The 27,796-nt window shown below is 38.6% G+C and overlaps 1 protein-coding gene across 9 annotated transcripts; it reads left to right on the top strand.

Annotated features, from left to right (window-relative positions):
- The first annotated feature begins 4,255 nt into the window (after positions 1-4,255).
- On the top strand, positions 4,256-26,995 carry ldb1b (LIM-domain binding 1b). 9 transcript variants are annotated; one of them, XM_027162935.2, is made up of 11 exons: positions 4,256-4,741; positions 21,520-21,622; positions 22,274-22,318; positions 22,424-22,508; positions 23,152-23,254; positions 23,393-23,565; positions 24,015-24,137; positions 24,259-24,342; positions 24,644-24,767; positions 25,121-25,269; positions 25,416-26,995. In XM_027162935.2, the coding sequence occupies exons 1-11, from the start codon at positions 4,714-4,716 to the stop codon at positions 25,644-25,646; spliced, it is 1,248 nt and encodes a 415-aa protein (XP_027018736.1). In that variant the 5' UTR covers positions 4,256-4,713; the 3' UTR covers positions 25,647-26,995. The 9 variants fall into 9 exon arrangements, with proteins under 9 accessions (XP_027018736.1, XP_027018760.1, XP_027018752.1 ...); XM_027162959.2 differs by having other exon boundaries at positions 4,260-4,741; positions 22,424-22,499; XM_027162951.2 differs by lacking the exon at positions 4,256-4,741 and adding an exon at positions 12,492-12,645.
- The last annotated feature ends 801 nt before the right edge of the window (positions 26,996-27,796 follow it).

Here is a 27,796-nt window from a genome sequence, read left to right as displayed (position 1 = left end):
CTTTTCATATAATATAAACTTTAGAAAACTTTGCTGCTCCATTTTTGTATTCTAGGTAAATTGACTCAAATGTTTTCACAGTGTTGCATAAGCAACATTTTAAGGGGTCAAGAGGTGTCTCCAATTATGCCTATTTAATATCATGGCCCTAATTTACCTTAAGGTATTCATGTGCAAACTCAATAACACATGCAAAACATGTGCAAGCTGATGTATTAACAGTCTCTACACAGGAGTAGATGGTCTGTTGTTTCTGTTGGGTTTGTATTAATGAATAATGAATATGCAACTTGGAGTGTTTACACAGAAATACAGTGTGGGGTGATGAGACTGGATTATTGAATAGGCAATTTGCTGAGCCTAAAAGTCACTTTGGGAAAAGCAATTTTGTGCAAATCAATAGAATTAATATAAAAGATATTACAAGTATTATATTTGTGCAAACCCATTTTTGCCAGTTAAGAACAAAAGTATACAATTTGGTACATTTACATTTACAGCATTTGGCAGACACCCTTATCCAGAGCGATGTACAGAAGTGCTTAAATCTCTATCATTGGATTAATGCTGGTTCACTAGGTTACATTCTTAAGATACCATGAGTTTTAAACATTGTTCAAAGTTAAAATGAAAAAGTTTCAAATGTTTCTTTTTGTTTGTTTTTTAATGCAAAAAATAGGGAAAATAGTGCCAGTAGAATTGTTTCCTGAATAAATAGGTCTTCAACCGTCGTTTGAAAATAGCTAGTGACTCAGCTGTCCGAACCGCTAGGGGAAGTTCATTCCACCACCTTGGTGCCAGAACATAAAAGAGTGTTGTAGTATACTTGCCTCTTACCCTGAGAGATGGTGGAACCAGTCAAGCAGTGCTGGTAGATCTGAGGGTGCGGGGTGCAGTGCAAGGAGCGATGATGCTTTGAGGTAAGAGGGAGCTGGTCCATTTTTGGCTTTGTAGGCCAGCATCAGTGTTTCGAATCTGATGTGTGCAGCTACCGGAAGCCAGTTGAGGGATCGCAGCAGCGGGGTGGTATGTAAGAACTTAGGCAGGTTGAAAACAAGCTGTGCAGCTGTATTTTTGATCATTTGCAGAGGATGAATTGTGTTCATAGGTAGACCTGCCAGCAGTGCATTGCAGTAATCCAGTCTTGAAATGACTTGAGACTGAACCTGAGCACCTGAGCAGCTTGTGTGTACAAAAATATCCGAATCTTTCTAATGTGGTAGAGCAACATGAGAGGAAAAGGACAGTTGATTGTCCATGGTTACCCCAAGGTTGCGAGCTGTGGCTGAAGGGGAGATCAGATCGTTGTGCAGAGATATAGCAAGGTCATGACCTGGGGATGAATCACCTGGGATGAACAGCAGGTCAGTTTTGCTAGGATTGAGCTTTAACTGATGAGCAGTCATACATTATGATATTTCTGCCAGACATGCTGAGAGCCGATCAGAAGCTGTGGTATCTGAGGGTGGGAAAAAGAAGGTAAGTTGTGTATCATTATAGCAGTGGTAAGAGAACCCATGTGAGTAAATAACTTCAACAAGAGAGTGAGCATACAGGGAGAAAAGAAGAGGACCAAGTACTGAGCCCTGTGGGACACCTGTGGAGAGTCTGCATGGAGCAGATGTCACTCCCCTACATGTTACCTGATATGAGCGTCCTTCCAGGTAGGAAGCAAACCATTCCAAAGCTGATCTGCAAATCCCAGAATTGGGATTTGCAGATCAGACTCCTGAGGGTGGACAAGAGAGTCTTGTGGTTGACCGTATCAAACGCTGCTGAAAGGTCAAGGAGGATAAGGACGGATGACAGTTTGGCTGATCTAGCAGCATGTAGTTTCTCAGAGACATCCAAAAGGGCTGTCTCTGTGGAATGAGCTGCTTTAAAGCCAGACTGGTTGGGATCTTGGAGGTTGTTCTGTGATAGACAGTTTATTATAGACAATGTGTTCAAGAATTTTTGTAAGAAACGAGAGAAGTGATACTGGTCTGTAGTTACTGATGTCTGATGGATCCAGAGCAGTTTTTTTTTTTTAGGATGGGAATAACCCTTGCTCTCTTGAAAGTAGTTGGTACCTGACCAGATGCTATGGATCTGTTGATGATAGTGGTAATGAAGGGCAGAAGGTCTTGCGAGATGGTCTGTAGCATAGTGGAACGGAGTGGATCCAATGGGCAGGTGGTAGGATTGCAAGACTGGATGAGATGTAAAATCTCTTCTGCTGCTACAGTTGAGAAATGCGACAACAAAGGAGTGGGGGAATCCAGACTGTGAGATGTAAGTGCAGTCAGGGCAGAAGTAAAGGTCCTGCAGATTTCCTCAATCTTCTCATGGTAGAAAGAAGCAGTCTTCTGCAATCAGGGAGGATGAAGAAGGTGGAGCCGGAGGGTTGAATAGAGAAGAGATGATGTTGTGGAGCTTCCAAGGGTCTTGTGACGAAGCTTCAAGCTTTTCCTTGTACGGTAAGATTTGGTAGGTTATAATAATGGGAAGTTATTAAAAATGCACCTTATTGTCTTATAATGATTAGAGGATGTAGGTTAAAGTTGGTTTCATAACAAATCACCACATGGTTACATATTTTCAACAGGGTTTTTAGCCTGTCTCACAGCTTTGAATCTGTGTTATACTAAACATGCAAAAAAGATGTAAAGCATTTCTGTTCACTGTTTTTGGAGTCTTTTTAAATCCAGAGCAAAAACAAATAGCACAAACAAAACACTAATTTACATACAGTGTCCTTCCCTTAGCTTTGTTTTTTGTAAATCACTTTCAATATGCCCACAATTTGATTGAAGCTCATCCCCTTGCACACAAATTACCACTCATTATTTGTGATTTTGTAATTCAAGACCACAGCATTTTGATTACTAAAACTAAACCAAAAAATATATATCTATTTTTAAACATATTTAATAACATACTGTTCACTTGTGAGTAAAGAATTAAGAATCAAAGTTTCTCATAATGATTCATTGTGGATAGCAGAAAGGAGTAAAACAAAAAGTTTGAATGAAAAGATGCTAAGATGATGTAACACAATGACTCAATCACTATTATAAATGATTTATAATAGTGAAATTAGTCAGGTAAGTGAAAGTGCAGAATGTTAACAGAAATAGATTGATAACTTGAAGTGGCCGGTGTAAGATTAGTTTGCATACTAAATTATATGCTTTTTCTGTTTCTTTACATCTGTATTTCTCTCTGCAAGCCTCAAGTTAGTTTGGCAAGTTATGTGAAAATAATAATAATAATTTATTAGACAATCTGTGTCACTTCTGTGTAATCTTGGTCAGCACACAAATATCTCAGTGGATTATATCGGACGTTCTTCATGACTGATACCAATAATCTTATCGCCACATCCACAGTAACAGTGGAGCTTGTCAATAACAACGTTAAACCTGCAATAAGAACAAATATTTGACATGTTCTCCATTATTATAGAACAGAAAGAGCCAGTTCACACAGAAACATATTTGACCTCCTGAACACACGCGCGCACACACACACACACACACACACACACACCAGTTATGCTTGCAGCCTCCTGCTGTGAGGTTCTAAAGAGCTCTTTGTTGAGCTGCAGAGGTTCATTTAGAGGAAATAAGAGGAGGATTGCGGGCTAAAAGTGTACCCCTCCATACACCATGCATTCCAATGCTCCTCAGCATTTAGGTGAATGGAGCATGGAGGGGCAGAATTAGCCAAGGTAACTTCCTCTTCTCTCTCCACTCTATCACTTTGTTGTGTAAGACCGAGTGTGTGATGGAATGGGAGAAAAAAAAGACAGGTTTGGCGACTAATGGAGTGAATGCAGGCAGGCAGCCAGGAGTGCAAAAGACACAGCGAGAGAATGAGCAGAAAGATGTCAGATGACCACACACACCCTCCCTCACTTGTTTGCCGCGGATGGTAACGAGCCACTCAGACAGTGTGTCCTGCTCCTCTAACTCATCGCCTGCCAGCTAACCAAACCCCACCATGAGAGCACTTATGTGGATGCAGCGGGGGCACAGGGTGCAAAAGGTGGGCACGGGGTAGGAAAACAGTGTGTACATCTTTAAAAGCAAAAAAAGAGAGAGCCACATCACATGGTTGTTATTCTCTGAGATCTGCTGCTCAGGTCACTTTGACAGCCCTCTTGTTCACCCTCCCATTCTTTTTCCCTCCCTCGCTCGCTCTAACACACTCTCTCGCCCTACACACACATAATCACTCCCTCTCTCTTTCTGTCTCGCTCACTCTCTTACTCTCTTTCTGTCTTACTCTCTCCTCCCACCTGCATTGCTATCAGCACACTAATAAGCACAAGGGTACAGTCAAGGCAGCAGGATCATTGCAACTCTCTGCTTCTCTCTTTCTCTTTCTTTTTTCTCTTTCTTTCTCTGCTTTTACTCCTTTGTGCTCTTGTTCTTTTTTTAACCTTTCCCTCCCTCCACGTTCTCATACTCTCCCTCTCCCCCTCTCTCTGTCTCTCTGTCTCTCTCTCTCTCTCTCTCTCTCTCTCTCTCTCTCTCTCTCTCTCTCTCTCTTTCCTCGGTGTATACGTGCATGTGTGGACCTTTGGAAAAACAGACGCCCATGTGAGCAGCAGCAACAGAAGCAGAGCGGAGTGAAGGAGAAGAAGCAGAAGAGTAGAATAAGCGAAGCGTCTCGTCAGAGCGTTCCACCATCAGCTCGGAGCAGCGTCAGGAACGGGCATGTGAGAAGATGTCCGTGGGCGGCTGCGCGTGTCCGGGTAAGAGCCCTCTGCTGTCGCCGTGACTACAACCCGGTTGCTGAGGGAGATAGAGTGTGTTGTCAAGTGCGTCGGCGTGGCGAGAGGACGTGGCCCGAGGGCTTTGTTGCAATGACAGGGGAAGGCACAGGAGGAACACGTTTGGAGAAACATGGCTGCCCCCTGTTGTACTCTGTGGAGCTGTGTGTGTGTATGTGTGCATGTGTGTGTGTTTGTGTATGTGTTAGAGTTTTGTTTCAGGGCAGACTCAAAAGCAGATTGAGCAAGGGAGAAATTGGAAGAGTTTGGTGGTGTTTTTCTTTTTTTCCCCACACAGATGGTTTGCATTGGTGACTGCCGTGAAGAGCTTCATGGTTCAGACTCGGGTTGCCTTGTTGTGGCTCTTGTTGTTGTTGATCGTTTTGGAGCCTTAGTTCTGAACAGGCTGTGGAATGGGAAATGAGTATTTTTAACTAGCAAATTTTATGTCGGAAGCCAGATGTGCAGAAAGTTTGCTGAGGTAAAATTGGTATGAAGCTAAAGGTCAAGCTGATGTTCTCATGGCACTTGCTTTCTCCTTTGCAATCATGGCACATGTAAGCGTTATTACTTGCCATTAGAATTGTTTCACTGTACAAATGTGTAACTCTTCTACTTTTTTCTTTCTGTTTGTTAATGTGCTTGTATCTGTCTGTTTGATGCTGCCTGTCAGAGATGGAGTGGCTCAGCGGAGTATGTTTCTGTGATTAGCCATTTTGAGTTGACTTTTATGCGCCCACACACTGGCATCAGCAGGATTATTATGGGATTTCTGTCTACACAAATCAACAAGTGTCAGTGACGGCTGTATTCCACAACCCTTCATGCTGGCTTTGGGTTTATTTATTTATTTATTTATTTGTCTGTCTGTCTGTCTGTCTGTCTGTTTGCTTGTTTGTTTGTTTGTTTGTTTGTTTCATTATTTAAAGCAAAACTCCACCAGTTTCAAACAACACCTGTAACACATGTATACATTTTCTGGTACTGAGAAATGACCATAGACTTGGATTATGAATGACTGGTTTTTGTTTTTTAATCATGTGATTGTATTAAAAACTGCAATTGTTACACTCTAATAATGCATGTTAATGGAAGAGACATGAAAGAAATCTTAGTAAAGCTGTTGTCCCAGGTTTTTACTCTTTCCTGTAAGTTTTGTGGTATCCTCACTTCATGCTTAAAGCTACAGTTGCTATTTTGGTAAGATATAACCATATATCTTTCTCTCTGACAAAGTAATTGCTTAGGACATATGATACAAATGTAGAGCTTAGTTATAGCTTCATTTACAAGTCCATTTGACTGAAGAACTCATTAAAGGGTTCTTCAAAAGCATGTTTTTCATAAATGTTTACTGGCTGCCCTCAACAACTGCCCTTAGGCCTACATTCAAAGTGGCTTTTGAGTAAACACGTCTACTATTCTTTTGTTAGCATGGCGAAATATATTAAAATTCTTTTCCAGGGTTATTGTACAAACACTACAGATGTAGATGATAGAGACTTGGCTGAAAAATATTGGTCTTTATATCACGTCAGTGATGGACTTGTTTGTGTTCCAGAGCTGGAACCGGCCTGTGCTTGTTTTCTTGTTTGTTTGTAGTTGGAAGATTCGCTATCTCTCCAGCTTGGCATAATGAAGGTATTAGCCTCCCCTGATTTAGCCCAAAGCAGCATGGTTTATTTAAATGAAGCGAAATATTGGTTTGTACTTCAGTACAGATAAGATGTGTTGAGAGATCACTGTGTGTTCTCTCCCTATGGGACAAAAGCTTAGACATCATGAACTGACTTGAATAAAACATAGGCGCATAAGAAGTGGAAAGGCTGTAAGTGTTGGGAGAACTTCGGGATAAGGCTAAACCTCTGACTGGGTGTATTGCTGCTGATAGGGTTTGCTCTCTCTCTCTCTCTCTCTCTCTCTCTCTCTCTCTCTCTCTCTCTCTCCCTATCTCCCTCTCTCATTCATTTTCTGTCCCTCTGCAGTGTTAATGTAACAGGCTGATATCTTTGCTCTGTTGCTCAGACTCATTGGCTAGAGTGACAATCAGCCAAGCGAAGACCCATCAAACACCCCCTGACCTTCTCCTCTCATGCCTTCCTCTCAACAGAACGAAAGGAGGGGACAGAGAAAACCAGAGGCTATTGTGATTGAGCGACTTTTTTTCTTTATCAAATAAACAAAACAATCCTTTCTGTTTAGAGAGGTGTAAAGAGGAACAAAAATTGAGATGAAGGATCAGGACTGATATCAAAGCGAAAGAACAAACAATGTCTTCGATTACGACTGTGCTGCCACAGAGACATCTGTTTGATTTCCGTTATTGTAGAGTTCACCCAGGCGATGCCATCTCAGGCGCCCAGAGCAACAGGCACTCATGCACGTCTGTGACATTTGTGCCCTGAAGCAAGCACTGATAACACTTCCTACTCTGTAAGACATCTCGCGGTTATAGCCATCGCATCAGCTTTTGCTCCTGCTGCATAGATTTCTTAATTTCCTCCTTTATTCAAACAGACAGCTCAAATAATGATTATAAATTAATAAATCGGTATATCTACTGTTTAGCTCTAACCAGAGATTTTTTTGTGGCATTTGTTGTTTTATGACAGTGTCCCAGTAGATTTACAAGATGGCCTTTTTTAAAACCAGTCATAAAGTTGAGCACGCCTGCTTGTTTCTCAAGAGCATCTGTTCAGTCTCTCTGTTGCAATATCATATCCATAAAGTTTTATGAACCATTAAATAAGTTCATATGAATTATTTGTTTAGTGCCTGTGTACATAGAACCTACTGAGTGTTTGGATCATTCAGAACAAGACATCTCAATGACTGTCTGTCAAAAAGGCCTTAATTTGACTTATACTCACATATTGCTGTGAATTTACATTTTTATAAGCGTAAATGATAACAGCCAAGTTTTATTAATGGGTCTTGGAAAGGTGAGTGACTCATAGATTGTTTTCTGGACTTGGTTTTACAGAGTACCTTGTGTGTGTGTGTGTGTGTGTGTGTGTGTGTGTGTGTGTGTGTGTGTGTGTGTGTGTGTGTGTGTGTGTGTGTGTGTGTGTGTGTGTGTGTGTGTGTGTGTGTGTCTGTGAATTTGTGTACAGGGACTGTGGCTGGTTAATGGCTTGTGGCTGCAGCCCTATTATGTGATCAGTGGTTATAATGGTGCATTTTTAGTGAGTATTGGTTTCATCGGTTGTGTATTTGGTCTGAGAACGAGCATTGTTCATGGCTTGTGGTCAGAAAGAGCAGATTGTGTTTAGTATAGACTAAAGCGAGAGAATGAGATCACTCTTAGATTTAAGAGTGAGTGAGTTAGTATTGAGCAAGTAGGAGCTAGAGTGAAAGGCGAAGCTAGAGAGAGAGAGACAGAGAGTTGGATAGCTCAGTATAAACTCAGTGTGTTTACATTCCTCTGTGATGCTGAGCAGTGGGATACACCCCCTTCTTGTGTGGTCTAGGTTGGAGGTGCGTGTGAGTGTTGCAAGCACATGTACATGTATGTGCATGTATGAGTATGTACTGTTAAAATGAAGTCATCTACTGTATGTCTCAACATGTCGATGATTAAGGTGTTTTCGTTTAGCCAGAATTTAGATCCATATTTTGAGTCAGCTGTAGTGTGTGTGATCAACACAGACAAGATTTCAGTGTTGCCTTGTACTGAGAAAAGAACAGAAAACCTGTGTGTTTAAAACTCATGTTTAATACATTACAAAGGAAGTCATTGAGGCAGTTAATATGATTTTTCTGTAGTGTACTCAACAATTTCTGTGATATAATTTGCCTCAGTTTTGTGGTGAGGGATGCTACCTCAAAATTTAATTTTTTAATTATTTTAGATTTATTTGGATACATATGTCAACACTTTACCCTTATTTGTTTGAGGGGTTTATTAGGGAACTGACTGAACATTAAACCTTAAAAAAATTGATTAATGTAAAAACAATAAACAAGTGAGAATAAATAAGAAAAAATGTATTTTGAAGAAGCATCTCTCACCACAAAAGTATGCCAAATGATATCACAGAAATTGTTGATAGTACACTACAAAAAATCTTATTAACAGCCTCAACGAACTCCTTTGTAATTAAACATGAGTATGTATATATATATTACAGACAAGCTTCATCTTGTGGCCTTCTGGTTTAGTTGTTGGTAATGAGCCATTTTATTCTATCTTTATCTGGAACAGATTTTCTAAATGTAGCTATGTGTCTTTGTGTTTCTTAATATTGTAGAACGTAGCTTGAATTTTTTAGCTTTTGCTAGTTAACTGAGGAACGATGTTGTTGTTTTTGCTTGTAGGTGTGTTTGTTCTAGTTCTCAGCAGATCTACTGAAGTTGTTGTAGCTGCTATTGTTCCAGTGTAGAAGTTGGATTAAACTCTACGGATTTGGACTCTTTCTCATGTCTGTCTCATCCAAGAGGTATGGTTAAAGTGTAGTTTTTAATTCAAAGTATATTGCTATAAATTTTAAAATCTTTATTGGTGGAATTCAACAAGTTCTGAATTCATAAAGGCTGTAAATAAACTATAAGTGAATTTTGATTAAATAGGTTTTCCATTCCTATCTCAGAAAAAGAATGACTCTTAGACATAAGCTACCTACACAGAGCATTGAGGTTAGGTTTGGAAACATGGGAGTATTTCTTTAACATATAAACATTTGCAGTCTGTGGTCACCTTCAGCATCCACAGGTCACAAGCTCCTCCCTACCTGTCTTCTCCTTCCTTTCCCTCCTTCAGTTTGCCCTCTCTTTTTGTATCTTTTTCTTCATTTTCCCTTATGCCCCCCCACCCTGTCTGTGGCAACAAGGAGAAAGAGAGGTTGGTGCTCTCTCATGCGGAAAGTCACGTGGTGTACTTGATTAGAGGAAAATCACTTAAATCGCAGCAGCACTAAAATGGCAACCACACGCATGGCGCTTGCAGTTACACAATCGCAGTCTGTAGAGGATGTGTGTCTGAGATGGAGGGAGTAGAAAAAAACAAGGAGCACAGTATGAGGGTGTTTGTGTCAGAGAAAGAGCGAGCAAGACCGTTGTTAAAGAGGGAGGGAGAGTGAGCCAGAGAAGAAGTGGGAGGCCGAGGGAGCATTAAGAGCAAGGAAGGGAGGGTGAGAGAGTGAGAGAGAGAGATCACTTAGCTGGTGTGTGACTGTGCGTTTGGCTGGCACACTGATCTGTCATTGGCCAGGCTGTCTCTAACACATCAAACCTGTCTCCCAGCAGCCACAGATCTGGAACAAAATGGCTTCCTGCACCGAGAACGCAGCAACATCAGGGCAATGTCACTTACCCATCATCCCCCAGGCAGCACCAGTGCAGGGAGAGAGAGACACAGAGAGAGACAGAGAGAGAGAGAGAGAAAGAGAGAGAGAGAGAGAGAGAGAGAGAGAGAGAGAGAGAGAGAGAGAGAAATGTATGGACAGATTAAAGATTATAGAGCTCTATTACCTGAGTAACATGAGCTTATGAGAGAACATTTTACGTCAATAGAAAAAGAATAAGGACGTACCTTGCGGGTTCTTTTGTACTCCTTCAAGATAAAGCTGAATGCAAAAGTTTGTGTTCCCTCAATTCAAATGATTACAGGCCATGAGCCCTTTAATGTAAACAGTGTTTCTGAATGTGACTTAATTATGAGGGTAATATTCCACTTCTTTAGTAGGTGTTTTTCTTTATTTTCGACTGTTTCCACTTTTCACTGCTGGTAAATGGTATCACCCACTTTCACTTTCTGAAAGTATTTTTTTCAAATTATACATTTTAAAATAGCTGCCACCCTGATTCCCACTGACTTTTAAATAGACTGTTTAAAGCAAACATGACTCCTTGAGCTCTTCACGCTTTTAATAGGTTTTAACAAAGCAAAATGTGTCTACCGTTTTAAGTAATTGGGCACATTCAAACAAATGAGATAGAGCAGGTCAACGATGGTGGCTTAGACTTAATTACTGAAATGTTTAGGCCATGTCGGAACTGGAGCTTTTCTTAATAGAAAAGTACAAATAGTACACAGGTTATGTTGTTTTGTGGACAAAAAAGTCAAATGAAGCTATATATTTTTCTCACTCAGGCATTAAGAGAATGGAAACATTTGCACTTCTTTCTGTTTGCACAGAGAAATGCACATGTGCTTCAGTGAAATCAGAATTGTATTGTAGTTTTGTATTTATAAATGACCCACAATGCCATGTTCCCCTCCCTGGTCTTGGAGCAGATGTTACTGTTTTTTCCCTGATTAGTTCAAATTGTAAAACAGTAAACTTTGTGTGAACTCCTTCTTCCCCACACACAAACGCTCAATGTTCTGTCTCTATAGACCTGGGAGATGCATTGTGTAGCCATTTATCATTTCTGAGCACAAGAGGGCGCCTGGTTGACGGTGTCTCTCACGTCTGTTCTAATCTCCTATCACAACATTAAGGATGAAATCTGAGCAGCTCTGCTCTTCTGTATCCTTGCTAGCACAGAGAATACCCAATCCATACTCCATGATCAAAACATTATTGATCTGAGGCTTAGCATTACAGAAATATTCTAAGCCCAGGGGAAACCTGTCAATCACTCACAAACATGTCAATCGCTCACAAGCCTGTCAATCACTCACATACCTCTCATGCTGTCTGGGTCAAAGGAGTATTAACGGCACGTGACCAGCTTGTGTGGGGTTTGTTTGTTTTTATTTTTTCTTGCTTTCTCTTGACTTATCTATGCAGAACAGAATGTGGTTTAAAAAAACAGCAAGCCAGAAGGAGAGAGAACGTAAGAGAGACCGTAGAGGAGGAAGAACTATATGACAGAGCCAATACGATTTCTTCATCTTGGTGTTTATTTCAAGTTCAAGTTCATCCAAGTTGATTTTAGGACAAACACGAGACCACATCCAGTGCTTCAGTAATGTCCGGATGTGGACACTAATGTGGACTAATTGTGCAAAACCTCTCCATGTAAATATACAGTTTAACATTAGCAGTTAAACAATCTGTACAATTATCCCATTTTCCCTAAATAATAATATAATTTGGTATCATTCAGCACATGACCATGAAAAGGAATGCTTATAGTTGAAGGTGGAGCTTTTACCAGAAGGTGTGAAGAGGATTACATAGGCTTAAAAATTTGTCCAAAAAAATGTTCAGTACAGACTTAACCTGCTATTTAACCAAATCATCTAGATAAGAATGAAATCACAGGAATGAGCTTAACACCGTCATGTGAAGAATTGGGCATACTGTATGTTTAGGGAAAAGCTACATTCTCCTTTAAGTAAAAAAAAAGAAACAAACAATGGACACTGACCACATCTTGGCATATTGACTACAATTTGAGTTCTTTTAAAAAGTTAAAAAAAAAACAGTCCTTATAGTGATTTTGCAATTAAAGTGATGAAATAATTTAGAAAACATGCATTGTCATGTTTTTTGCTGCACCAATATGTCAGTTTAACATATCTCCAAATGGGCACTAAGGAGAAGACGGACAGCTAGAAGAGTGGGGGGCACTATTGGTGGAATGGGGCAGTTTAGCCTGTTATCAGCCGTGTGGCAGATGTGTGCCTCAGGACTTCCTGTTGACTAGTGAACAGAAGGTGGGTAAGAGAGTCTTCCACCCCCCCCCCGTCACTTAACGACACCCCTTCACCCTGCCGCCTGGGCACCAGAGATATCCGAGAGAGAGAGAGAGAGAGAGAGAGAGAGACAGCGAGAGAGAGAGAGAGAGAGAGAGAGAAAAACGGAGCGAGAGAGGGGGGGGGGGGTAAAAAAAGTGAGAGCAAGCCATAAAGCGATGTTATACATTTGTAATCTAGAGAGCTCGAAACTTTATTGAACAGTGAGACTACATCATGACTGACCAACTGGAAACACCTGGTAAGAAAGAACCATTCTACATCGCATGTAGATATTATGTAGATAATATCATTTACATCATCTGTTCTTAATAAACTTAGATTCTGAACAAGTTTCAGTCTTAAGCAGACGGTTTTAAATATTTTTTATTCTCTTGGCAAATAGTTTGATTGACTCACAAATGAAGCAAAGTCTACACCAGTCATAGACTTGAGCAGATGACACTTTGCTCTGTGGCTCTCTGATACGAAGCCCCTGGTTTCTAACACAGTCACACTTGAGTTCATATTGATTTTTTTTTAAAGCGATAGTATTTCTCAACCTAATCTCTGTCTACCACATCTATAATGTATCTGTGATTAACATAAAAACAAATTCAACAGAGACCAAAAAAAACAAACCCACATTTGAAGCTTTAATTTAATGTAGATTTCAGGGCACAAGACAAATTCTGCTAACTAATGTTTAAAATGCAGTCTACATAAGATGAACCTAACAATGTTAAAAATAAAATCTTATGATAGAACAAAAATCTTACCAAAGCATGTGTACTTTTAAAGCTTTATCAAGCTAGAGGAAAAAAATTGTTACACAAATGACGTTATGTTTCCAGGCACGAGCTAATCGATACTGTTACACTTCCATATTTATTTTTAGCAATGTTCACTATATTTCTTTTATCCTATTCTTCTCCAAATTCACCAGGCCTTTTTTTATAAGTGTGTTTCAGGTCAACCAGTGTACAGTTCCTTACTTGGTACAATTACAAATTATTGTTCATTTTAATTAGACATACACATCAGATGTAGTAGATGGTGTTTAGACTGAAATACACTGATGTCCTTTTAACGATATTCGGAAATGGCTCGATGTGTTTTATTTGGTTGTTATTTTCTGCTATCACTAAAGCTTGTAGATTTACTTCCTTGTGTTGGTTTTTATTCAACTGCTTCTCTGTAACTCTTACAGAGATTATAACTATGTAAGACTTTAGATAATTGCTATGTTATGTTTTGCTCTGCAATCACCATGGTCAGTTTTGCACTTACAGTAAGTCTCCATCAATGAACAGTTATAAGATATTTATCTTATAGATATTTCTGTGTAGCTGATTCGTAACAATGTGTATTGTTAAAAGTGCTATACAGATACAACAGATCTGAATTGAATTCAGCTAAAATTGACCCCAAGGAAGGGCATCACTAAGTGTACTTCTACAGTGTAGCATATAGGTAAAGGTTTTAAGGACACCAGACAGTCTCATTGTCTAAGCAAGTACCCACTGGAAAATAAATATTGTTGGAAATGCTGTACACACATGCCCTATTCAGTGGTGAGACTATCAGGTTGTGTTTACATTAGAGAGGGTAATAAGGGAGAAACCTGTAATGACCTGCCTGCTACTAAACTGATAGGAAAATCGCAAGACATGCATTTTCTAAAGCAGATTAACATTATAAAGGTTATCTTTAAACAAATTTATTGCTCATCCGCAAATCTAAATGCTTAAACCAATAAAAGAGATTTGCTTTAGTTGTTATTCTAATGAATATTTTTTACTTATCCCATCTGCTTATTCAAAAGATGAGTTTATAACTCAAAAACACCTGTTTGCCCCGAGGTGTTTTATTCCTTTGATGCCACAACAATATGACAAGACTAACAGTGTTTTGTTTTTATTAAAGAACAACATCATATTGTTTTATACATACATATTTAGATTTAATGTCTTAATTTGCTGACACTGGAGACTCCTTCCAAAAATGCTAAATCTTCTCACAGAAAACTTATTAACAGTTTGTGGAACATTGAGCATGCCCCAATGTAAGCTGTTACTAAAACTGATAATGTATTAGAACCAGTGCATTAATATAAACCACACTATAAACAGCCCCTGACCAATCAAAATATAGAATTTAACATTACTGCAGTATAAACAATTATAATTGACTTATAAGTGTGTAGAGGTAATTATATGTACACAGAGGTTTAAACTGTGCAAACTGGAAAACTCCCAGTTGTGGAGCATACTGTTGATTTGGACAGTTGTTCACTATTGACTTGTAAGCCAGCTGCAAATACAGAGCAGTTAAAGGAGTAATAAAATTGATGCAAGTTTCCACCAGTTAACCAGAAACAAGTGCAAGATAGCTGTGGGACAAACAGAGACAGCCATGATGAAACATAAGGCTTAGAGAAGTGTTAGTGCTGAAAAAAACTAATATATATATATATATATATATATATATATATATATATATATATATATATATATAATTAGATATATATATATGCATTGTGTATAACTTTATAATTACTATGTTTTACTTCTGTTATTACAAATTAGTCTTTGACTCATTAAAATCTTTTTATTTGCTATATATATATATATATAAAAAGTTATTATTGTTATTATTGTTATTATTTATTTATTTTTATTTATTACTCCATTTGTGAAGAAACAATCAAACTAAGCATGTTTTGGTGTGCATTTTTGTACGAAGACATTGACCTGGATTTTTTTCTGTGGAAATAATGATTGACGTATTGAAATGCTTTTATGTTATGCAAGACCATTATTGATGGAGATATCTCCAGTATTTTATAACGGACCACACGCAATGTCCTGAAACCACATTTATTGATTTTGTGCCATGACATGAAGTGGCCAGCTATCGACCTCAGTGGGAACTGATCATTTTAAATCCCCAGAGCTGTGTTGTCTTTTATCGGTCACCTGGCAGTCAAATGATCTCGGCTATGAAGTGGACTAATGCAGCTGAGGTGTTTGTATGTGTAATTGCAGCAGTGATTTGATTAGACAAATTGATGCCTATAATCTGCTGTAATGGGGTTACATTAAGCCAGTGCTAGCAAATTGAATGACCTTTAGATTCATCATTAGATTAATTAGATTTTTTTAGATTTAGTATTTTTATTGGGTTTTATTATTGGTCCAAGGTCTGCGTTTTTAAATAATGGTGTAGATCATGCAGTGGTGCAGATCATCATCTATCCTTTATTATTAACTGTTTTAGTTATAAGTTGTTATTGTTAACCTAATTGACTGGTCAGATATATTTATTGGGCTTAATCTAAACCTTAATAACTAAAAACAAATGTAAATAATGTCAACTTCAATTGCTTGGAGATGAATGAATGAATGAATGAATGAATGAATGAATGAATGAATGAATACAAAGAAATGAAATGTAAATTATGTAAAGGGCAGAAGGTCCGTGATTAGATAGATAGATAGATAGATAGATAGATAGATAGATAGATAGATAGATAGATAGATAGATAGATAGATAGATAGATAGATAGGCAGACAGACAGACAGACAGATAGGTAGGCAAATATAAATATCATAGTGCAAAAGTGTTTAATATGTTATATATTGGATTATGTCATTTGATCAATCAGATTCAGTAACGTTTTTAAAATATACACAAACCTAACATGAAATTCGTAGTTTTCTTGGTTTTTCACCAATTCAGTACCAACAAATGAAGAAAAGAATCATAAGGTGTAGATCTATTTTTATTATTTGATTGTTTTTAATATCATTAATAACTATACGGCAAGAAACTGTTTTTTTAACGTAAACATATAAGTGTTGAATTACATGCAAAAAAACAACCTTAGACCGGAGAGGAGGAGGAGGAGGAGGGTGAGGAAGGGCGGTGGACTGTTTCTCTCTCCCGAGCTTGATTGTGGGAGAAAGAGAGAGGAGATGATAAGGAGAAGCCAGTGGGGGAGAGACAGAGAGGAGAAAGAGGTGAAAGGAGAGAGAGGAGGGCCTACAGCTTTATTGTTCATGCCTGCCCTGGAACAAAGGGCTTATAACGGGCTCCGTCCGCAACACCACAGCTAGCAGGCTTACGGAAATGGCAAACGGCGTCGCCTTCACATCAGTCTAGCGGTTCATTATTCGCATCGGTCTTATTTTCGATGGTTTTCCCTGGTAGTTGTTAGTAGTGTAGAGTTTGTGTCGGGGACGTTTAGTTTTGCTCCACAGTAGCCACCGTAGTCAGGTCGAGCTCCGGAACTGAGCTACACTGTGCTACCGCTGGAGCTTGTAAACATCAATCTTGTGGAAACCGATTCTTGCAGGTAAAATGATGTGGTTTTTGCACTTTATGCTGCATGTTTTTTTGTTTAGTTTTTTTTAATGGTGTTACTTTATTTTTAAAAAAAAGGCACATTATGCATTCTTCGTTGTTATACAGTTGGTTCATATTTTTTAATGTATTGTAGCCCTTTTTGCGCTAGCCTGCTAGCTGGTGGCTAGGTGCTAGGTGGGCAGTTTTCTAATTCAGCTCGGATAGAAAGGAACCTGAAATCGCTATAGAGTTGGTTTTAATTTAATTAGGTATAAAACAACGCTCAAAGCGAATAAAAGAATATGTGTTTTAATGTTTACGTTAAGCCCTTTTTTTCAGAAGTGTTTTGGTTCGTTAAATCATGCTAGGCTAACAAAATCGAGTTGGCTAACCAGTAGTGGAGAAGTTGTTTTCCAAACGGCTTTCTTCTTCCTACATGAGTGCACTGCACGGCGAGTGACATAATGGATCGTACGCCCTATGTAGTGCACTTCGTGGCCAATCGGGAGCGGTTTCAGATGTAGCCGGTGTATCCAGCTTCCTTGACTAGTAAGGCTTCAAGACTGTCTTGTGACCAGGAGAAATTTCACACCTTTCAAATGTTTGTGAAATCAAAATCAATTATTTGTACGGTCCTAAATGCTATGTAAACATATGATTAATCGTTTATTTAGTTTCCCTTTTGTTATGACTTGTTACCTACCTTTTAATAAAATAATGCCATTTTATATACATATATATAAATATAAAACTTGGAAATGGTTTACTCTCTGCCCCAGAATCAGATAAACAAATCCTATGCAAAAATGACTTGTTTTACAAAATTCTAACGGTTAATTTAGTTTTAAAGTTCATGTTATCATGCAATTGGGCTTGTTGTTTTTTCCACATCTGTGAGCACCAGCTCTTAAACATCACATTTTATTAAAGCTTAAGAGTATTATTCCCAGAATGAGAGATGCTGGGTTGTTTTCCCCTCTCTAGTAATGAATCATGTTTGGCAAGATGGATGTCCTACGCTGCGGCTGCTGCAATTTGCGGTCCCATAGTGCATTTTTTGCTTCCTCTCTGTCTTGTCAGCACCACTCATAATGTGGCACATTTTGAGGTGAATTAGATTATCAGCACATTTTAGCCTTTAGTGTGATGTGTTTTGCCTCTCTGTGTGTAGGAAAGAGGCCCTGTGTGTGATCAGAGTGAGGGGGAGGTGTTGTTTTGAAGAAAGCAATTTACAGCACAGGAAGTTAGTGTTTGTTGCTTGATTTGATTTAGACAGACAGTCATTAACCACCAGCTGAGTGATCTCTGTTAATGGTATGCTCTTAAGATCTAATGGACTGTTGCTTATTTATTTATTTACTTATTTATCGCCCTTAATGGCAATGCCGTAGTCATTTCTTCCTCTTCTGGTGAAGGGGGAACAAGTCTTAATTAGCTGTTGCGATTCAGAAGAAAATTGTCATTTGGAGTAAAGACTTCCTTCTTCCCTCTTAAAAGAATTTACACAAATGCACAGCATCAGGTTTTTGGAAGTGGTAAGATCATTATTAATGATTACAATCAGAATTAATGTAGATGGTCAATTACAGACTAAACCAAGCCTGTTCCTGTACTTGATTATACAACATGCTACACAACACTATTTTTGTGTTAACATCACCACTGTGTCTGCTTTCAGGAGTAGGCTGCCTGATTAGAAAGTAGACTGGGCATTTTGCAGATTTATTTATTTGTTTACTTGTTTGTTTGTTTATTTATTTTAAAGCAGTCCCATGAAATAATAGTTCCATTACAACAAACAAACAAAAAAAATTAGTAATAGTATTTTTTAAGACGCATTATTGGCATAAATAGTGTACGCCACTGACCTGTGGGCCGTAAAGATAACTTATGACAGCTGCATGGAAATACACTTCATTGTGACCACTTTGCGGAGGTGCTGCTGCACAGGACAGCTGTGTGTTCAGTGTCCCCCACCCTTAATTTTTAATGATTTAAAGTCACAAATGAATGTTTCATGAAGGCAGTAAACTGATGAAGGAAGGGTGTTTGGGTGTTTTTCTCTCTCACTCGTATGTGTGTGTGTTCGTGTGTGTGTGTTTGTGTAAAATAAAGATGAGAGATATTCTAAATGACCCATTTTTATAACTTTTTTGATATTACTAAAATTTGAGGGAGCCCTCTGTGGCTTTTTTAGTCTTCATTAGTTGTACACACGTCTTTGCAGCAGGTGTGTATGAGAAGAAGAAGTCACAAGAACTGGGTGTGAGGAAGAGGAACAATTAAAAACAAAAGACTGTGCAGATGGATAAAAGCTCAAAGCATTGACTGGGGTGTACACGGTTTTGATAGAGCACCCTGAAATGACCAGGTCTCAATTCATTTCCTGGAGACCAAATGAACCCCGTGTCCCCTGCTGTACTACACAGGGTCCTCTCAAAGCATTTGCGAAATGGAAAGAAACCACTAGATTGCTATTTATCACATCCCCACCATGGTAGAATGTCAGCCAGTTCGATTCAGATAAATGCACAAGCGTTGGCTGGTTGGTTGCTTTATTGACAGGTCTATTATTGACAGTTAACAATGGATAAAGAAATCTGCCCATGGTGCTAATGTGCTGCGATCAAAATAGAAAGGCATACGTGTGTGTGCACAACTGATCCACTGTAAATCAAATTGAAGGTAGTTATTTTTTCACCACTCCTTATGGATAGGCATATTTTTAATGCCACACTTAACTAACATTTTTCTGGATTTTCTAATCATTAAAAACTTGCAATCATGTTTTTGTGTATTTGTAAATCATTTTTGAAGTAACACCTAACTGATTATAGTGATGTGATGTTTGATGTAAGTGTGTGAAGCTTCACCATTTTGCATTTTCATTCACATTTAGCAATTTTGACATTTTTTTTATTGTGACTTGTGTGTTGAGATTAAACTTTTTGTTGTTTTTTGGGCTGTGAGGACATGGAAAATGATGTTTTTGTTTATATAACAAATTTATTTTTAAGTTGTGTTTTTAATTTTTTCTTGTTGCTGGACTGGATTTATTTAATATAGCACCAGTCACATATTTAGCACCTGTCACCTAGTTTGTGCTCAGAAAAACAGCATGAAATCAGTGCAATATCTGAGTGTTCTCTTATGCTTTAGCCAATCTTGTATCTTATAAGACAGGTTGACAAAAGACAAAACTCGTAAAACCCAGCGTGTGGTTTTATGACGGGCGAGAATCATTGACATTTCACAGATTTATTTGCGAGACGAGACGGCCGGTCATTATTAGGCGGAGTCGTTCCCGTGACAGTGGAGGTCATGACCCTGTCGAGGCTGAATGTGCCACGCAGTAGATCCTTTTAATAGGTAGAATGGATAGGGTGAGGGGTGTGCCTGCAATCCACAACCCCCTTCTGCCCTCTGTGTGCATGTCTGTGAGTGAGAGAGAGAGAGAGAGAGAGAGAGAGAGAGAGGGAGAGAGAGAACGTGCAAGCAAACAACCAAGCAAATGGGCTCCTGTATTGCCCTGTATAGCAGTCACACACTTGGGCCACAGATGATGCTGAATCAACCCCTGCTCTCATGCACCTTCAATAGGATTTCTGAATTTAAATGTAAATCATCAGGCTAATGAAAACCTGACCATTACAGTTTCGTTGATACTGTGTATGGAATAGTTTAAACTGAAACAGGAATTTTCAATTCAGTTTGATTTGTATTGTATGTACAGTATGAATGTATGTATCATTGCATCAAATATCATATCATCTCCAATATCAAATCTGGATGTAGCTTTAGATCCCTAAAGAACAAGCAAGAGGTGGCCGAGGTGAGGGAAAATCCCCTGGGACAACATGAGAGAGGAACCAGGCTCGAAAGGGATTGTACAACGTTATAGTGTAGAAGAGTAAGGACAAATAGTACTAAATGTGCTGAAAGGATGTTCAGTGTGAAAGTATTGGGAACCCCTGAAGTGAACAATTTCATAAGGGTGTTAACAATTCCATCAGCATAAATATCACTGATAACGTATTTGCCCTAGAATGAAGCTTACATGTACGAAGAAAAAAATATACATTTAAACATTTAAGTTTCTGTCTTTTTTTATCCCGTTGAAATATATTTTGTAAAGTTTTTTGACCAACTGGCTTTTGTAGCTTCGGGTCCAAAAGGTTCACGATCATGTATTCACGGTCTGAAATATATTTCTTATGTCTCTTTATTTAAAAATATATCTCTTTTTAAAGAAAGGTTTTCAAAAAAAATATTTGTGTATTAAAAGAAAAGAGATATTAAGAGAAATGATCCAACAGATAAACTTCCACCTGAATCAGTCATGTCTGCAGTTTTCGAACATACCGTGACTGCGTTCGGATGACTGGAAAGATTTTTTTTAAAGTGACTTAGAAAATATAAATCATGTCTTTATTATAACATTATATCAATATCTTTCTAAGCCCTAGTGCTTATTATGTAGTTACTACATGAACAGTGTCGCTAATGCTAACATATAATGTTCTAAAAGTGAAAGTGTAGAACCACTCACAGCTGAAGAGGATATTATGAATACTGTTAATATTAACTGTAATTATCATTTTCAAGCACTTTCTAAACAAATTAAACAGAACATTCAACATATCCCATATTCCAAGTCCAGAGTTGTTTCTGTGGAGATCTAAGCGCTTATATTCACACTCAGTAGTAAACACAGAAATTCAGAGAAAAAATATTAGACCCACATTTTGTAGACTATAGCTTTCTAATTTTCCCATTCCATCTATTTTAGGCTGTTCCTCCAAATCATTCAAGCTGTACTCCCCGAAGGAGCCCCCCAACGGCAGTGCTTTCCCCCCTTTCCATCCCGGCAGCATGCTGGACCGAGACGTGGGGTGAGTCGTTTTTTTGCTAACACAGTGTAATAGATTTAAATAAATGTAGTTTGGCGGTTTCTGTTCTTTTCACTTTCAGTGTGTGTGGTGTTGTGTGTCATTTATTGATTTGCTTACAGTAATACAACATAATAGTTTATTTGAAAATAAAAGCCAGAAACCAAGATTGTCAGTTGTTTGGCGTAGGTTTTGCCAAGTCAGCCAGGACCAGTTTGTCCAGAGTGAGATAGTGGAGTAAGGAGGAACAAGAACCCCAAGGCTGACCCCCCTGAGTCTGTGGTTAACGATCCGTCACTCAACAGCCTCAGCTCTGATTGGATGGTGAAAGGGTGGGGGCACTAAAAGTGCTGGGGACTGTGTCTGGCTGTCTTCACTGCACTATAGAGATAAGAGGAAAAATATTGTCTGGGGAGAAAACAATCCACTTCCTGTCTGAATCTGCACCCACAGGGGCATCAAACTTAATCCTAAATCATCAGCTTCTAATATGCATCACTAAATTTTAGTCATGCTTGTTGGTGAATAAAAACACATCAATATGTAAAGGCTATTTTTGTCTATGATCATTGATAATTGACTGTTAAAACATGGCTACTGGGAAAGCCCTGTGTAATCATGAATATTGTCTTGTTTCTTTGTCTTGTTCTGTAGCCCGACGCCCATGTATCCCCCCACATACCTAGAGCCTGGAATAGGGTATGTATCAGTCACTTCCTGCTTTCTTTTCTCGCATAATTGATCCATATAGGTGTTTCATTTATAACAAATCTCTTTTTTGTTTTTTTTCCTTTATCATACCAGGAGGCACACGCCATATGGGAACCAGACAGACTACAGGATATTTGAGCTTAACAAACGGCTACAAAACTGGACAGAGGTAAGTGAGGTAAAGTCACAATACCACCTGAGGAATTATGGTTGATTTTCATTTTTGGGCTTTTGTTCCTGCAGCCATTTTATTTCCAGATTACTACAGGCCAGAAACTATTAGGATTGATTGTTTATAATATTAAACATTGCTGTTTGGTCACATCCCCTGCAGAGTTATATGAATGCACTAAAAAAAACCCACTAGTTCTTGCTATGGATAGTTTCTAAACATCAGAGCAAATGTATGTGAATATGTTAATTTGAAGTTTAATATTTGCCATTGGCTTCTGTTATTACAGTTTTTTTTCTTTATCCGAAGGGGAGATTTGAAATTAATCAGAAAGCTACTTTTTGGATGATGTTAGCGTTAAAATACTTATTTTCTCGTAAAGAGGCTCTCTACAGAACGGATTTTACAGAACAGTTTATTCAGTAAAATTATTTGGAGGAATTCCTCTGTAATAGAGATCTGAGTAGAGATTTTGAATTCTGAATTTAGAAAATAAAATCTAAATATATACCTTTTTTACTCATCTGTACTGAGGGTGTCAAAAAAGCTGGAGCTGGCTGGAGCATTTGCTTTGTTTGCTTTTTCCTCTCTTGCTTTTTCTCACACACTCTCACTGTTTCTCATTCTCTTGCACGATTGTTGACTCCAGGAGTGTGATAATCTCTGGTGGGACGCCTTCACCACAGAGTTTTTTGAGGATGATGCCATGCTGACAATCACCTTCTGTCTAGAGGACGGCCCTAAGCGATACAGTAAGGCTCAAACAATGTTTGAAATAAATGCTTGTATTATTTGAAATCTTTTTCTGTAATTATTCTAGTAGTCCAAACTTTAATGTTAGAAGTATGTGCCTATTAGTTGCTAATGGAAATTGTGTTCATCCCCTTCAGCAATTGGCCGGACTCTGATTCCTCGCTACTTCCGCAGTATATTTGAAGGGGGTGCAACAGAGCTCTACTATGTACTAAAGCACCCTAAGGAGTCTTTCCACAATAACTTTGTGTCTCTGGACTGTGATCAGTGTACGATGGTCACTCAGAATGGCAAGCCCATGTTTACACAGGTAGGTATTAATGCAGAATTGTGTATGCATCTGTGCACCCATACATGTTGTAGCGTTATAGTGTAACGACAACAGCAACATCAATATTCACAGATAGTCAGATTAATCAAATTCTGTCAATCTTTGGCAAATTCTTCTTTATTATTGCTATTAGATTTATTTTGTTATTGTCGAATTATTGTGTAGCGTTATTTATTATCTATAACTTATTGTCACCAATTAGACAAACAAGACACTAGCCTAAACCTTTTTCCTGCACTCCCACTTCATTATAAAGCTTGTACAGTGACACAGCTTGTATTGTCTTCTACTTGATATATATGGCTTTACTTGTTTTCTCATTTGTAAGTCGTATTTAATTAAAAAATGAATAAATGTAAGTTTAATATAAATATATTTATTGTGTGTGTAAACCTACTATATCACATCTCTCTGCCTTGCAAACGCAGGTATGCGTGGAAGGACGTTTATACCTGGAGTTCATGTTTGATGACATGATGAGAATAAAGACATGGCACTTCAGCATAAGGCAGCACAGAGAGCTCATTCCCCGCAGCATCCTGGCTATGCACGTATGTGTCAGACCTTCTGCCAATAGCATGAGATTCAGCCAAAGGCATCCTTTTAATTGTAAAAATATTATAACGTTAATATTTAAGGACTGCTTGATTTATCCTATGTCTGCCGTTCCAGGCTCAGGACCCGCAGATGGTGGACCAGCTGTCCAAGAACATCACGAGATGCGGTCTTTCCAACTCCACACTCAACTACCTCCGAGTGAGTGTTCATGTATCATACGCCTCCATATGCATCGGCTGTCTTACAGAGGCAGCAGTATAGTCATAAATCAGCTAAGAGTGTGAAATCGCATCACACCTAACCTGCTGAATATTGACAGTGATTCTGATTTACTTCTGTTTTTAACACCTACAACTCTGAGAATGGAGTAGTGTTATAAAACATTGAAATAACGCATTCAATTACATGAATGTATGTCCTTCAAACAAATTTTACTCTTCACATTGTTGTTGTACCTGCACAAGGCAAACATAATAAAGCAGAATATCTCTCTCCAAAGCTATGTGTGATCTTGGAGCCAATGCAGGAGCTCATGTCCAGGCATAAAACATACAGCTTGAGCCCCAGGGACTGTCTCAAGACCTGTCTGTTTCAGAAATGGCAAAGGATGGTAGCTCCTCCTGGTAAGCAAATATTATCTTTTTCTTTTTTTAAATCAAACTGGGATTTGTTATTCTTCCTGTTCTGACATGTGTTTCTCATAGACAAAAGTATTAGTTTTCTTTTCAGCATTATTGCCCAGGAAACCCCTTGGACAGCAATAAATACCTAAATATTCTCCTGGACATGTCTGTAGATTGTAGGGGATTTTTCAGCAAGTGCACTACTTTGTAATACTAATGAAGGCACCGCTATATTTCTTTTTTTTTTCTTTTCTTTTTTTTTTCTTAATCTTTAGGATTAAGTGTCTGTGCTATATGCACTGACTAGACTGTTGCTCATCATAAAGCTTTGATTTTGGCTTGTCTTTCATCAGCTGAGCCAGCACGGCAGGCACCCAACAAGCGGCGGAAGCGTAAGATCTCGGGCGGCAGCACCATGAGTGCAGGAGGAGGCACCACCAACAACAATAACAGCAAGAAAAAGAGCCCTGCTGGCAGCTTCCCACTCTCCAGCCAAGTACCTGTAAGCAGGATTTAAACAAGGCTGCATTTGAATATTAATTCTAAACTTAACATGTGAATAATTTTGAATATTAATGATCTTATAACAGTACACCACTACAAAGCTGCTAATTATCATACTGGTTGTTTTAATGTTCTCTTCTGTAGGACGTGATGGTTGTGGGTGAGCCCACTTTAATGGGAGGGGAGTTTGGCGATGAAGACGAGCGTCTGATCACGCGGCTAGAGAACACACAATTTGACGCAGCCAATGGCATTGATGACGAGGACAGCTTCAACAATTCTCCAGCCTTGGGCTCCAACAGTCCCTGGAACAACAAGGCTCCCTCCAGCCAGGAGAGTAAGAGCGATAACCCCACCTCCCAAGCCTCTCAGTGAGACTCAGGCCAAGAGGGGAGGGTCCAGGAGAATTGGGGAAGAGAGAGGAGGTCACAGAGGGAGTAGGGGTTTGGAGACACATGGCCGACTCGCTCATCTACATGCAGATCCACTTTCACAAAATGGCGACCATTCATTTCGCCCCGTCTCACCGTGCTAGAGAGAAGAGTGAGACCGCGGGTCAGAGGAGAGCCAGGACTAAGAACAAGTGAAGTGTAAATCAAATGTATTGGGTTTTAAGAACACAGTAACCATGAAGTTGTTGGTGTTTTACTGTGCGAATGCTCCTCTGAGGAAGGTGTAGATAGTTCCCTTGTTTAAGTTAAGAAGGAGGTTGGTTGTTTTGTCCTCGGAGGAGAAGGCCGACGTGTAAAACGCCAGCAAAGTGCACACACCCTCATAAAATGGCAAGAAGTGAAGGATGTTGTCAGGTGTGTTTGCTCTGAAGACCTGCTCATCCCACTCACCTCATTACAGATCTTTCCCTGCCATTAGTGGAAGATTCGGACTGAAACCATGTACACCACCGCCATGCTGTAGAACAGCCCGGAATTGTTATTGTTTTAAAAAAAAAAAAAAAAAAAAAAGGTGAGATGGCAAGCATTTAAATGAAACGTTTTGGAAAATTTTATCTGCATTTTATACCAGCCTCTATTTCCCTAGAATGTTTTTATTTTCCTTTTTTTTACCGACATTGAAAGCTACAGACCAAGGAGCTACGAGGACTTTCAAGGTCCAAATTTCAACCTTCAAATTATATTTGTTTGTATTATTTTTTAACAAAAACAGAGTAATTTAGTGTGGGCTTTTATTTCATTTTGTGTACTTGTGCTTGTATATTTAAGGTAGTAGCAAAGTTCTGTATAACTGTATGAAAATGTATTCTTCCTTAGCATTGCCTAAAGCCATTCTAATCTAATGTGTAAAAAGAAAAAGCAAAAAGAAAAACTCATGAATCTGTCTTTACCCTTTCTCCTATAATTTTATCAATTTGTGTAACAATGATTCAATTATAGTGCGCAGTCACATGCCTGATTGCGCTGTTCTTACTTGGTCCAAGTGCACTTGGTACTTGAAGGCCATCCAAAGCAGTAATCCCTCGGGCCCTGCAGGTTTATGTTCAAATATAGATTTTAAAGCCCTATACAGTTTTATCCATTTACATTCAAATTGTAAGATTTCTGCCAGCCGTGCACTTGTAATTGAAATTAAATGGTGATCTGTCCCTCTTCTACCCCTGTAGACATCCCTCTCTTTGATATATCTATTTTTTTGTTTTTCTTAGTTTTGCCCTTGATTTAAATTAATGTATGTACCAATAAAATATGAATTTTCACTTTAAATGAAAACAGCCTTGTGAATGTTTTTCTCTTTTTTTGTAGTGTTTGTGTCTGTGTATATATTTAAAGGGTTTAGTTATGTTTGATCTGAAAAGAAAGACAGTGCTCTGCTGCCCCCTTAGTGGGATGTCAAATAACTGCATGGTCTTTAAAATTAGAAGAACTATTTTATGATGTCATGTGCTGCATCCTGCATTTTTTTTTAAATTACACTTCTATATGTACGTGGGGAAAGAACAAAAAAATGCAGTCAGAACGTTGTTCTTCTCAACATCCATATTTACTCATATTCAATCCCCGTCTTTCTTTTTATGAGTGATGTAACTGCAGGTCAGAAAGGTTCCAGAGCAATCTGAAGGAGCCATCTGTTCTCAGCTTGTATGTAACCAGACAATGGTTGTTCTAGAGAGCCTGAGGCGAGCAGTATAGGCTTGAGGTTTAAACTTGTGAGAAGAGGTTCATAGGTTCAGTTCTCACTAGAGAGTTGAGAGCCATCATGCTTTAAAAGCCACATTCAAAGAAACTTCACTAGTGATTCCTACACAAAGCCTTTGGCATTAATGGCCTAATTATGAAGCAAATGCAAAAATAATGGTATCATACTATCCTTGCCCAAAGATTTCCATAAAAACATGGTATGCTTTTGATTGTCAAGAAATGTGTGTTGAAATGACTTAACCATAAGCAGCAAAGAGTTCCATGGCACTTAGATTCTGGAGAGTTGAAAAACTTTTAACAATTATTCATGCAAAATATCCATATCCATGCAACATTATACCTTTTAAAGACACAAGATTTTATTGTCAAAAT

This window comes from Tachysurus fulvidraco, chromosome 2, assembly GCF_022655615.1.
Source record: "Tachysurus fulvidraco isolate hzauxx_2018 chromosome 2, HZAU_PFXX_2.0, whole genome shotgun sequence".
Taxonomy (NCBI): Eukaryota; Metazoa; Chordata; class Actinopteri; order Siluriformes; family Bagridae; genus Tachysurus; species Tachysurus fulvidraco.
Note: the sequence above shows the minus strand (reverse complement) of the source record. Positions and strands in the feature narration are given on the sequence as shown.